Consider the following 12792-nt stretch of genomic DNA (forward strand, 5'->3'; position numbering starts at 1 on the left):
AGATCAGCGTTTATTTTGATGATTCTCGAAATGTCCTTGAGGCCAATTGATGAAAATGTTCAAACTTGACTGTCTCTAGGGTATTCATATCCACCGGCAGTCGTTGCCCCATACCACGCTAAGATCTCGCATGTCCTTGGCAAACGCTTACATTTCTTCATCGACGATCTGCCATTCCAGGGTCCATGACAGTCTAGACCAATCCTCCAGCCTCTCCAATTGTCAAGCATATCTCGATCACGCCTCTCCCGAGTTCACTAGTCGTGATGTCATGAATCTAACCTCATTCAGAACACAGCAAAGGCAGCATCATCCATCGAAGATTGTCAGAATCTCGATAAACCAATCATTGAGGTTATAATAGTCATCGCACATCGCCGACCATGATCGGGCACATCTTCTCTGAGAGCGGGCAGTTCAGTGTTCACCGCGTCATAGAAAGACACTGGCCAGTCAAATGAGGCCAAGGCATGCATGGCAATATGCAGACGGGACAGTATAAAAGGAATACAGTCTTGGGTCAAGCTGCCTCAGCGACAATCTAGTTGAACAAGTCAACAACAGCAATCATGGCACCATCAGCTACAGACACATCCTTCGCGGCTCACGTAGCCTCCCAATTCCAATCCTACGAAGAAGATCGCCAAGCGACCTCTAAAGAAACTCTCTACACCACCAGCAATGGCGTCCCCATGCCGCATCCCTACGAGACCCAACGATGCGGTGAAAACGGACCCCTTCTCCTCCAAGACTTTCATTTAATTGATCTTCTTTCTCATTTCGACCGCGAGCGTATTCCTGAGCGTGTTGTCCATGCCAAGGGCAGTGGCGCTCATGGCTTCTTTGAGTGTACTGATCCTATGGATGATTTGTGTCTTGCGGATATCTTTGGGACCAAGGGAAAGAAATGTCCTGTTTCTATGAGATTCTCGACTGTCGGAGGTGAATCTGGATCACACGATATGGCCAGAGACCCTCGTGGGTTCTCTGTGAAGATGCGCACTGAGGAGGGGGTGAGTGCTCACTCTGGGTGGTGATAACCTCAACACCGAAACTCATCACCACAACACCAAAACACCATGAAAATGATGCTAATAAAGCCGTCAGAATTTGGATTGGGTCTTCAATAATACCCCTGTGTTCTTTCTGAGAGATCCTGCAAAGTTCCCTCACTTCATTCACACTCAAAAGCGCGATCCTAGTGAGTCAACACCACAACACCACAAGATATCGCGATAACTAACAATAAAAGGCACTCATCTGACCCATGCCGATGACTCTTTTGCTTTCTGGGATTACCTTTCCCAAAACCCGGAGTCGATTCATCAAGTCATGATTTTGATGGGCGACCGTGGCATTCCCAAGGTGAGTGTACCCTACCAAATGGCAACATCACGAAACTAACGAAAGAATAGGGATATCGCTTCATGCATGGGTACAGCGGACATACTTTCAAGCTTGTCAACAAAAACGGCGACTGGGTATACACCCAGATTCACATGAAGTCCATGCAAGGAACCGACTTCGTCACCCAGGAAGATTCAGCAGACTATTCACCTGATTTCTCCCAAAAGGATCTTTACGAGGCAATCCAGAACGGAGACTACCCCAAGTGGACTTTTGAAGTCCAGACAATGACTCCCAAAGAAGCCGAGGAGTTATGGGAGAAGCAAAAGATCAACATCTTTGATCTGACCCACGTCTGGCCCCAGAAGCAGTTCCCTCGTCGCAAGGTTGGAGAGTTCACCCTCAACGAGAACGCTATCAATTACTTTGCCGAGGTTGAGCAAATTGCGTTCAACCCTTCTCACTTAGTCCCTGGTATCGAGCCTTCAGCCGATCCTGTTCTTCAGTCAAGACTCTTCTCCTACCCCGATACCCACCGTCATCGTATTGGAGCGAATTACCAACAACTTCCTGTCAACGCCAACAGAACGGGATACAAGTTTGGTAACTTCCAGCGCGATGGCCAGATGGCTTTCTACAACCAGGGTGCTCGACCAAACTATCTCTCATCTATTGATCCCATCCAGTTCCGCAACCGAACTGTCGATCTGGACAAGACACACGGCCACTTCACCGGCGAAGCAATCACATTCCTTACCGCCATCCGCCCAGAGGACTTTAACGCTCCTCGCGCCTTATGGAAGAACGTCTTCGACGATGCCGCCCGCGAGCGCTTCATCAGCAACGTTACAGGCAAGATGAAGCTATGCAAGCAAGAGGAGCCTCTCAAGCGACAAATCGCCATCTTCCGGGAAGTTGATCCCGAGATTGCTGAACGACTTGAGAAGTCAGTTGGTATCAAGGGATACGACGGAATCAAGGACATGAAGTTCAACGGTTGTCATAATGCTATGAATGGAGAAACGAAGCTTGCGAATGATATTATTGCGAACAAGGGAAAGAGTGCTACTGCGAGGAATGGGGCGCCTGCGAAGGGGTGCCACTCGAGATTGGAGACGAATGGACAGTCGAATGGAGCAAACGGTAAATAGGACGTTTGAAAACGATTGGTAGCAGGATTAGCTTAGCAACATATTTTGAGTAAACAAGTTCTATTCATCAAGCACTTTCCATTTCACAACCGTGCTCTACTTAATCGAACGTTCGTTAGCAGCAGGTATCGGGGTATCAGAAGAATTGATCCCGAAAATTATAAGAGACGAAATGATTTAGTCACTTTATTTCAACTCAGACTATTGCATAGGATACTTTATTATAGTAACCTAAAACGTAGAGGTCTGACAAGATACCTTCTTCCACTTGTGATGTATGTATTCCTCCTTAGGTACCAGCACGATTGAGAGGACTATCCTCCCATTAGACCTGGTCCTCGTCCTTCTTCAACCCAGAGCCAATCTTGTACCTGACAATGTCAGAAAGAGGCTCGTTCTCATCAAAATCGAGGTCCATTCCGATAGTGTCTCTGTCTGCGGAGTTGTCGGTTTGATTGGATTCGGTTCGCAGGGATACGGTACGTTGAGAAGAAAGCTGCGACTCTCCGGTCATCTCAGGTACCGATTGACTAGGCTCCTCCATAGCCATTCCTCGATCACTAGCGCATACGTTAGCCAGCGCTTTTCTATTTCTTGATCAGCCGCTCTTACCTTTTCGCTTTGCCCTGTTGATCATTGCTAGCCTGGTCTTGACGTGCCTTGTCGAGAAGTGTCATAGCATCACAAAACCCTCGAAAGATGTCGTTTCCCTCGGCCTCCGTGAGATCGGTGCGCTCCCAGATGTCATTGTAGCGACACAAGGTCTTAATGCCGTGCTCAAAGGAATTATCGGAAGAGGTAGAAAGAATGATGTGGCAACCGGCCTTGTGGTATCTTGAAAGGCGAGATTCTAGGAGCAATTCCACTGCCATGGCCTCCGCAGCATCGATATCACCGGCCTCCAACAGTCTCCAAGCTTCTTTGAATCGCAGCTTGAGTGTGGCTAATATTGCAAGTTAGTCGTCAGATATCTCAAGAGGTGAGAAGATGCGACGTACCCGTGTGGCTGAGGCCTTCGCTCATCTCGTCCATGATGGTGTAGATAGAGCAGATAGCAAAGAGAGGGTGATGTTAGATTGTAAAAACCTCCGCGATGTAGGAGTAGAAGAGGAAGAAGAAGAAGAAGAAGAAGAAGAAATGAGATCGAGGGAAAGAAGGAGATGGTAGGTGGAGCAAACCTGATAATCGAGGCAGGTGAACTGTGCTTGCCCGTGACAACCAGCTTGCCAGTGACAACCAGTGACAACCAGCTGGCTACCGTCTTATGGCAAACTAGTCTTAGCAATGGGGATCGCATAGAAGTCTGCAATTCGACATTAGAGGGAAACAGAAATCATGGAACTAGAACCCATTAAGTAGTTGGTATTTGGGACTGTTTTCAAGACCCTCCGTCATATAAGCATTTGATACTTCGTCCATTATACAAGCAACATAACAACCATATAGAAACATCCTTCAATACAAACAGCCACACACATCATGACCAGACCAGACCACCAGTTTTCTTCCAGTATTGCCCTCTCATCCCAGTTCATTTATTGTTTCCCCTCCTCCTTCTCAGCCCTAGGAGCCTGCCAAGTACAACTCGGCGGAGCACAAGTCTCAGCACACTTGACACAAGCAAGTTCACTCTTTCGAAAACTCCCCTTGATAATCCTCTTATCATCAAAAGCATATCTCGGACAATGCATCGTGGGACCGGCGTTGCGTCCAAAGAGTCGACGCTGGTAGTCGCATGCTGAACCGAGATCGTCGATGGCGTAGAACATGTCGATGTAGTGGAAGGCTTCGCCGCCGATTATGGCGCGGCCGCGGGTCATTTGGGGGCATTCGGGGCCTTTGGCGCAGCAGCATACCATGCGTTGGAACGAGTATGTGCACATTCTGAGTGTGGTGATGAAGATTTGGTGGTTGAGGTGAGTATGGCGATGGATATGGCTTCGACACCACGTCGGATTAATATCTTTTATCACGTAAGCGAACACACCTTAGTTCAATAAGGGTCCTATATATGAAAATTGTCTGTCACACCCCCGGATCCGCAACCCCCAAAGGGTATAATGTTTGCCTTGACCCGTCGTACCATTCGTATGCAACGAGCCGTGGACCAAGCTACGGGGGTTTCGCGGGAGGGGCAAACATGGTCTTGGGTTCTTCGAGATAGACGAGACGGGTGAGTATCGCGAGTGCGACTAACACATGGAAGATAACACAATTTGTGTGCACTGTTTGTGATAGTCTGGCAGGCGCTGAAGACACCATGTCACGCAGAAGATACCATCTCAGTTGCTAGATTGGGTCCAGTGATGATTGATGAGAGCCTATTATTTGTTAAGCGTTGTGGTTTAAGCTTTCAAGTAATTTGATCATAATTGAAATGTGACCGCCAACAGTATCAGTATAATTGAGTGCGTTATCGCGATGGTGTTGAGAGTGGGTATATGGGATGGCTGCCTAGACCGAGATGGTCATAGCACACTATCCAATATATATCCATGAATCGTGGCTATTCCAACTGTCCCTTTCTTTAACATCACATCAACTTCTGACTTTTCATTTCTATAACACTTCCAATCTCAACAATGGTGCGCAGAAGGGCTGAATCGAAATATGCAAATCACCAGGTCACCTTTAAAGACCATGCCGGCAACCAAGCCATCATGTCATGGCACGGTCTAAAGACTCAATGTCTACCAACACTATCCGTTTGGGTAATCTACATGGTCAACTCCGAGATCCCTCAAGACTTCGATGCTCGAAATTTCCAGGACACTTTTGACCATGATAGCGATCCTTATCTTGGCCAACGCTTTAGATTCGAATTCTTCTTCCTACCCAACGCCACACCAGAGGAATGTGTCGCACATTACCGCAAGGAAATAGCTTCTAGAGGGACTGTATGGCGTCAGATTCGTCAAGTGAGAGAGGCTACCAAGGAAATCCGAAGAGAAAGGAGGATGTCGTCTGTAAGAGGAAGAAAGGCCATGAAGGAAGAGCAAGAGAGAATGAGAGAGGCAGATCCAGATGTTGATTTCAACGGGAACGAGGTTCTTACCGATTATACATCTGATGGCTATGATTCACCCGATACATCACTCTATGATGAAGAGGATGAAGAGCCTCGACCTACTATGCCCAATGAGCAAAACCTCCCCGGTCTACCATGGCTCAAGACAAAAGAACTTTCAGGCTATCGTCAATATTTCTTCATTTGTACAGACGAAGAGGTAAAATGGGGCCCTGCACCTCCTAACCACAACGATCAAGCTCTCAATCTGCGTGTTGTCGACTTTGATCCTGTACCTTTGGAACTTGAAGAAGGAGAGGTCAAAAGGTGGGATCCTATGGATGAACCCATTCGGGTAAGACAGGATCCTGAGCTTTGGTATATCTGTTGGAAGTATAGCAGATGTCGGGATTATTGGGCGATGCAGGCTATGGAAGCTATGGAGGCTGAGGAGCTTGGTTGGGAGACTTGGTGATACACAGTCTTGAAGGGTTGTTTCTGATGGAACGTGAAGGCATAATAGGAAGTACGGAGGATCAAATTGATATGGGAAGCGCACTGTAAGACTTTATAGATGCTATAAACAATGAACAACATCGCATTCTCCCATCCAGAACGATCTCTTGGGGAACATCAACATGTCAAACTTACTCTATCACTCAGCTGGATACTCACAAAAGGATCTCAAGCCCAATATACGTTGAATTAGACTAGCCATAGTAGCAAACACAACTTTTCCAATCATATTACCACAATCTTCCTTACTCGAATCTAGTCCATTTGATCAACAGGCGGCGTAGCATCCCCATATCCCCCAGCAGGCTTTCCATCAATCTCCCTATCCCCAGCCCCGACATCAACCCTCCATCCAAAGGCATCCTCCGCCCGTCCAAGCTGAATATCCTTCAAATGCTTAAGCAACTTCTCAAACAGCGGTCCAGGCTCTTCATTTCCATCCTGAATATACGTCGCAATCTCCTCCTTACCATCAACCCGTCTCGTAATAGATCGAATAGGCACAAGCGCAGCTGCAGTACCCGCTGCGAAAACTTCGCTGAACTCAGAAAGTTCAGAGTACTTGATCGCTCGCTTCTCAACCTTCCATCCGTAACTGCGGCCTAGTTCTTGGATACTGTCGCTCGTGACACTGTCGATAACATTCTTGCTATCCGGCACAGAAAGCGTAGTCTCACTGCCATCCACTTTAACACCAATGAATCCACTCGTGCTGAACTCATCAATCTCCTCGTGACGCACACTATCCAGGTGCAGCGTGATACCATAACCTTCATCACGCGCCTTATCACTCCATCGCAGCACAGGAGCATAGTTTCCACCCACTTTAGCATTTCCCGTACCATTCGGCGCCGCACGATCGAAATCTTCCAAAATAAGAGCTTTCACGGGGTGAGCACCGTGATACACACCCGTAGGAATGACAAACACCGCAAAGATATACTCATCCGGCGGCGACAAGCCAAGCTGTGCACTAGATCCGTAAAGCTGAGGTCGGATATACAGCGCCGCGCCAGTCTCATGGGGAGGAACATACTCCGCGTTCAACGCAACAGCAGCTTTAACAGCCTGTAGAAACAAGTCTTCTGGAACCGGCGGCATGGAAACTACCTCTGCAGAATGCTGGAGCCGTTTCGCGTTACGATCGGGGCGGAAGATGGTGATTCCTGAATCATTCGGGGTGCGGAATGCTTTGAGGCCTTCGTAGGCTTGTTGGCCGTAGTTTAAAGCTGGAGCCATGCCGTGGATGCGCATGAAGGGATCTGCGACGAAACGAAGGGGTGTCCATTTGCCGGTGCTTCGAGAGAAAGTTGCTTCGACATGGCCGTTGACTGGGTTGTCAGTACAACTGGCTATCTGAAGGACAATTGCTTTAGCTTACCTTCGCGGACTTTGAAGCCGACGTTTGACCAGTCAATTGTGTTGACGGGGGGAGGAGGAAAGGCAGACATTTTGGTGTCAATTGATGTTCCCTTGATAGTCTGTATGATGTTCGCTACTTATAAGATCCGGTAGTGAGCGGGCTGGCGGGATGTAATAGTTTATGGACCCCGCTGACTCTAGTCTAGACCCGCCGATGTCGCAATTGACCGCGGGGTTCCTTTGCATGTCATTCGTTGTCGAGGATTCAGCTGTGATGTCATGATTGGATAGCTGAATTGTAAGCGATGACAGAGGAAACAGCCATACCAAGATAGTCACGGAATGAGGCTCGAGCCGGACAATTGGAGATGGATCAATCCATATACGCTTATCCTATCGTATAACAAACACATACGGTTGAGTAGAGATCAAAAACTCTTATTGAAACCGGCTTTTCTAAGATAACAATCAAAACTCATATGGAACTACTCTTTTGATGTCGTCTCTGACGTGACCTTTCCTTATTTACCCCTGCGCCCGCTGACCCAACGCCAACGGCACAAAATGCAATACAATAACGCAATAATTCCACAACACTTTACTCACTCAAGTGAGGCAAGACGCTGAAGACAAGAGAGGACGCCTAAACTGTTAGCATAGATTCAATATATCAGAAATGGGATACATACCACTGACACCCTGCGTAAGGGTGGCTGTTGCTTCGGTATTACGGTTACCAAGACTAACTGTCACGACATTCTGGACAGAACCGTCGTCTTGTAGTCTGTTGGCCCACTTAAATACCTTTTCATCCTCTCGTCCATCACCGATGACCATCAAAAAGTCAACGGCTTGCTTGTGTTCTTGAGTAGAGCTCATCTCCTCCTTGAGAGTCTCAAAGACCTTTCGGGCGGCAGTACGCTTTGTCCAGTCAATAGGTTCAACAGCGATACATCCATCAAGAGCGATAGCATGCACGCGCTGAGATTCACAAGCGTCGTTGACATGGCTGGCACAGTCTGAAGCTTGTCGTGAAGCGGTCTCATAATCCTCCGCACTCTTGTAGTGGAAGATCAAACTGCAGCGGCGCTCTTCAATCTCGGCTCCGGGGGTTCGTTCGAGGTAGTATGTCATGATGGGTCGCACAGACTCCTTCCAGTCCTTGATGTGCTCGAGATCGGCCATCTCAGTCCATGAATCATCTCCATGAGCCTTGAGGAAGCATCCATTCTCAGCAATGAGACCCAGGTTAGGAACGCGACGGAAGACACGGTCAAGCTCCTCGGGTCGTCGACCAGACATGACGTAGACAGTGTTGCGCTCGTCGAGGAGCAAATCGTTGAGGACATCAAGTGTTCGCTGAGGGCTGATGGGGATAATCTGGTTGACAGGACCCCAAGCAACAAGTGTACCTTCGTAATCAATGATGAACAGACGACGCTGAGCATTGACGTACTTGTTAGACAGAGCAGGGACAGAGAGACGAGGAACAGAAGTCTGATCTCGCTTGTGCTGCTCCTCGTACACGATATCAAGACGGCCAAGGAATTGAGTAAACCAATGGGCACCAGTGTGCTTGATAACACGGCCATAAAGGTTGTTCCATCGCTGGTCCTTTTCTTCCTCACCCATCTCCAGAGCCTGCTTGATAGCATCGGCGCAAGCACGATAATCCCAGGGATTAACAGCAAGTTCGTTCTTGGCGAATAGAGATGAAGTACCAGTAAACTCGGAAAGAATCAGAGAACCATGCTTCTTCTCAGGCAACAGCTTTCCATCCTGACAGAAGAGGTACTCGTGAGAAGTCAAGTTCATACCCTCACGCTGGCTAGTAATCATGAGCGCATCAGCAATAGTCAACAAAGCAAGGTACTGAGCGTAGTCAATATCCTGCTTGAGGTAAACAACCGGCTGGTACGCAAGATTGGCCCACGAAGAGTTAACTCGGGTCACAATGTCGCTAACGGTGGCCTCGAGATCACTCTTTTCGCTGGACGAAAGGGCAACTTGGATGAGAACAGTATTCTCACGCCACTGAGGGTTCTTGTTGAGGAACAACTCATAAGACAGCAGCTTCTGGCGAACACCACGAACGTGGTCAAGCTTATCACGAGCGACAATGAGCCTCTTGCCCTTGTAGCGATCCTGCATAACTTGTAACCACTTGGCAACTTCAGGAGCATCGAGGTGCTCGCGAAGACTGACAGGGTCAATACCAATAGCCAGATGAATAACATCAACAAATCGGTCCTCAAGTTGGAGACCATCCGGTGTAGCCTCGGCGTTTAGAATGCGACTGCAAGTCTGGAGAAAATGTCGGCCATACTCATGGATTTGGAAACCGACGAGGTTAGCACCAAGTATACCCTCCAAAAGCTCCTTTCGGACAGCCAGGCATCGGAAAACCTCGGATGAAGGGAAAGCGACGTGCAGGAAGAAACCAATCTTGGCCTCGGGGATCTTCTTGCGAACCATTCCAGGAACAAGAAGCAGATGGTAATCGTGAACCCAGACAACATCACCTCGCTTCCAGTTCTTGATAATCTGGTCGGCAAAAGCCTGGTTAACGTTGACGTAGTACTTCCAAGAGTGATCCTCGTATGCTTTGCTCTTGGGGTTATCGGGGATTTGGTAATGGAAGACGGGCCAGAGAATGTGCTTGCAGAAGTGGGCGTAGTGTCCGTCGAAATCCTTGTCGGAGCAGAACACAGTCAACATGTTGTGTTCAGTAGCCAGAACATCCTCGATATCCTGCTTTTGCGCGGTACCCTCAAGAGCATCAGTAGGCATGCCAAGAGTACCAACCCATGTAATCTCATCAATCTTGCCATCACGAGCAGCAGCGTCAGCAGCATTGCGAAGACCACCGTTACCCTGATCAGCATTCACAACCATCCAACCGGCAGAAGCAAAGACTCGGTCATGGCTGTCGCTTCGAACAAGAGATCTAGGTTGCAAGACACCCTGACGTCCTAGTTCTCGGGCCTTTTGCATAGTACGGTTGTTCTCGGACAATGACGCGGGAGGAGGAGGAGAACTGGCTCGCGACTTGGGCTGGTTGGCTCGGCTACCCCAAGGCTTTCCACCACCAGCATTAGAGCCGGGTCTCCCTTGAGGGTAAGGTATTCTGATTCCATCTTCGTTCGCAAATAGAGTCTGGTCAACCTCTTCGGTCGGTGTTCGGGGAGGTGTGATATCCTCTTTCTGGAAAAGACTCGGTTGACGGTTAAGAGGCGCAGGTCGTCCACCAGCGGGAGCAGCAGGCTTGGGAGGGAGAGGGGCAGTCTTGGGAGCTGAAGCTCCAGACAATGAAGCTCGAGTATCGCCTCCGAGGTTAATGTTTGAAGAGCCGGACAATGAAGTTCGGCCAGGATCGACGCCGGGAGGAGGAGTACCGGGGAGGGTAAAATGTATGGTTTTTGGGAGGAAGCTATCGTCATGTTAGCTTTCGTCATTCTCGCTAAGGTGGGCTCATGGAGGGGCACGAGCGGGGGAAGAGACATACAGAGAACACACAAAGACCGTCATTTTGGCGGTAATTTATGAATTATTGGTGTTGTCGTCGAAGTTATTGGAATTTGAACTCGAGTTCAACGAGCTGGATTGATGATACTATTGAGTAATCTCGTATGACGACTTCATGTGGATGTAAAGCTGAAAATGAAAGAGTAAAACGGAAAGGCGTCGGTTTTTGTTGAGAGAAGTAGCTTGTCGCAGGCAAAACGCCTCTTTGTCGCAGATGCGCTCAGATAATCGACGAAAGTGGCGAATAGTACCGCAAAGGGAAGATTGCGCGCAGCAAAGAAAAGGTGTTTTTGCAAGGAAAACACTCGAGGATAAATAATTGCAACGAGAAAATCTCCGAGTCGTGAGATTCGTCAGGTGGTTTGAGTTTAAAGCTTGGATAGCTCCGAGATTCAAGCTCCTTATGGGGACCCAGGCAATTAAATCTTTTTTTGTCAATTGTAGACAAAAAAAAAAGAGAGGTATTTTCCGAAAGGGGATGCAGCCTGAAACCTATAAAAGAGGCCTGTCAGGTCTGGGCCGTGATTATATGTATGGGATGCAATGGATAAATGTATGGAAGTGGAGGACCAAGCAAAGCACTCACACTGACGTAATGCTTGTTTGAACGTGGTGAAATGATAGACAGACAAGGGCAGTTCAGTTTAGTTTGAGCCTCAACGGTTGGTACCTGATAAAATAGAAGTAGAGTCAAGTGGAGAGAAGAACAATTGGTCTGATAAAGGGCCGATGAGTGGTCTATTGCAGAAACAAGAAGTCAACAGAAAAAATATACATACACGAGATCAGACGTGACGTAGTTTAGCAGAAAAACAATCGGGATCAGTTGTTGAGGATCTCGAGACAGGAGAGTTTGGTCCGTGGTGACCCAGTAGTCAGTGTAGGTCAGTCAAGAAATTGATGCATCAGTGTCTTGCAGTACCAATGGGATGCTACAGAAACATACAGAAATAGACAGTAGAGGATACTCGGTTAATTGGAACAGAACCTTATTCTTGTTTCTTAAGTTAATTCTTTACCATCTCTTTCTTATTTTCTAATCATTCTTCTCAAAAAGACATCGAAATCGAGCATGGACCGATTCAGTAACTGTTAGTGGAGTTTCAGGCCCACGATACCTAGCCTGTCAGGCGGGTAGGCTAAAGACTGGCCCCAGAATAGAAGACAATGGACAAAAAACAAGGATGATGTATGGATGATGAGAGATGGAGCATTGACAACCTACCACCAAGGCACAACATGCATGTGTTTGTATAGATCACGATGCAGAATATACACATACAGGAACATGATAACCGGCATTTGGAGTAGACGCTGATCAATGGGGAAGGAGATTTACATCTGAGGGGAATAATAAATGCCTCCGGTTGATGTGAGTGACTCTCCAATGCAGAGTTACCCCAATAACATTGACAGAAGCTGGGCAGTACAGCACCCAATTATCAGTCAAGAGGCCTCTCAAATCGACACGCCCTGTTTTGTCGATCATGCACTTCCAACCTGATGAGATACAACCTTGATCAGAACATCCGGGACATTTCCTCCAGTCCGTGCATGCAAGTACAAAATACCACAAGTCTCCCATCTTCTCTTCATGTTCTACTGTACCATAAACGTCGCGATTCTTGGAAGATCATGATAGCAGCCCAAGCACACCATCTTCTATCAATCACATATCGAATCCTCTACGCGAAGTGATACAAAAGCAACTCGATATCTCGTTCTCGACTCCTACCCTTGTCATTACCTGGATGCACCGGCCCGTCTACCATTACCACGCCGTCTTACACGGGCCGTTTCTACTTTCCGTGCTGAATGCTTTGAACAAAAGCCGCATGAACCACGCGATTGGAAGCGGCATGACGATAGCCGGTATTGTACAGT

At 47.9% G+C, this 12792-nt stretch overlaps 5 protein-coding genes across 5 annotated transcripts; 2 read left to right on the forward strand and 3 right to left on the reverse strand.

Moving 5' to 3' along the window:
* Positions 1 to 168: 168 nt before the first annotated feature.
* On the forward strand, positions 169 to 2556 carry B0J16DRAFT_117169 (catalase-like domain-containing protein). Its single transcript, XM_046121555.1, has 4 exons — positions 169 to 1013; positions 1108 to 1201; positions 1253 to 1365; positions 1416 to 2556. Exons 1-4 carry the CDS (start codon positions 570 to 572, stop codon positions 2496 to 2498), a joined length of 1734 nt encoding a protein of 577 aa, XP_045985477.1. The 5' UTR covers positions 169 to 569; the 3' UTR covers positions 2499 to 2556.
* A 267-nt stretch (positions 2557 to 2823) lies between these two features.
* Positions 2824 to 3573, reverse strand: B0J16DRAFT_413926 (uncharacterized protein; the record flags this gene model as incomplete). Its single annotated transcript, XM_046133399.1, has 3 exons — positions 3497 to 3573; positions 3111 to 3441; positions 2824 to 3058 (listed from the first exon to the last, which is right to left on the reverse strand). The coding sequence occupies exons 1-3, from the start codon at positions 3528 to 3530 to the stop codon at positions 2824 to 2826; spliced, it is 600 nt and encodes a 199-aa protein (XP_045985478.1). The 5' UTR covers positions 3531 to 3573.
* Positions 3574 to 5024: 1451 nt separating this feature from the next.
* On the forward strand, positions 5025 to 6078 carry B0J16DRAFT_117176 (uncharacterized protein). Its single transcript, XM_046121556.1, has one exon. It carries the CDS (start codon positions 5081 to 5083, stop codon positions 5978 to 5980), a length of 900 nt encoding a protein of 299 aa, XP_045985479.1. The 5' UTR covers positions 5025 to 5080; the 3' UTR covers positions 5981 to 6078.
* Positions 6079 to 6276: 198 nt separating this feature from the next.
* Positions 6277 to 7472, reverse strand: B0J16DRAFT_265478 (aminotransferase; the record flags this gene model as incomplete). Its single annotated transcript, XM_046123397.1, has 2 exons — positions 6277 to 7352; positions 7403 to 7472. The coding sequence occupies 2 exons, from the start codon at positions 7470 to 7472 to the stop codon at positions 6277 to 6279; spliced, it is 1146 nt and encodes a 381-aa protein (XP_045985480.1).
* A 186-nt stretch (positions 7473 to 7658) lies between these two features.
* B0J16DRAFT_117221 (glycosyltransferase family 20-domain-containing protein) lies at positions 7659 to 11371 on the reverse strand. The gene is made up of 2 exons (XM_046121557.1): positions 10889 to 11371; positions 7659 to 10813 (listed from the first exon to the last, which is right to left on the reverse strand). The coding sequence occupies exons 1-2, from the start codon at positions 10909 to 10911 to the stop codon at positions 8035 to 8037; spliced, it is 2802 nt and encodes a 933-aa protein (XP_045985481.1). The 5' UTR covers positions 10912 to 11371; the 3' UTR covers positions 7659 to 8034.
* Positions 11372 to 12792: the final 1421 nt, after the last annotated feature.

This window comes from Fusarium flagelliforme, assembly GCF_020744385.1.
Source record: "Fusarium flagelliforme strain FIESC 12 MPI-CAGE-AA-0113 chromosome Unknown B0J16scaffold_3, whole genome shotgun sequence".
Lineage (NCBI taxonomy): Eukaryota > Fungi > Ascomycota > Sordariomycetes > Hypocreales > Nectriaceae > Fusarium > Fusarium flagelliforme.

Coding starts and splice junctions, on each gene's coding strand:
- B0J16DRAFT_117169 (XM_046121555.1), top strand. CDS start 570: ATGGCACCATCAGCTACAGACACATCCTTCGCGGCTCACGTAGCCTCC. Junction 1,202..1,252: donor CACTCAAAAGCGCGATCCTA/GTGAGTCAACAC, acceptor TAACAATAAAAG/GCACTCATCTGACCCATGCC. Junction 1,366..1,415: donor GCGACCGTGGCATTCCCAAG/GTGAGTGTACCC, acceptor ACGAAAGAATAG/GGATATCGCTTCATGCATGG.
- B0J16DRAFT_117221 (XM_046121557.1), bottom strand. CDS start 10,911: ATGACGGTCTTTGTGTGTTCTCT. Junction 10,814..10,888: donor ACGGTCTTTGTGTGTTCTCT/GTATGTCTCTTC, acceptor ACATGACGATAG/CTTCCTCCCAAAAACCATAC.
- B0J16DRAFT_117176 (XM_046121556.1), top strand. CDS start 5,081: ATGGTGCGCAGAAGGGCTGAATCGAAATATGCAAATCACCAGGTCACC.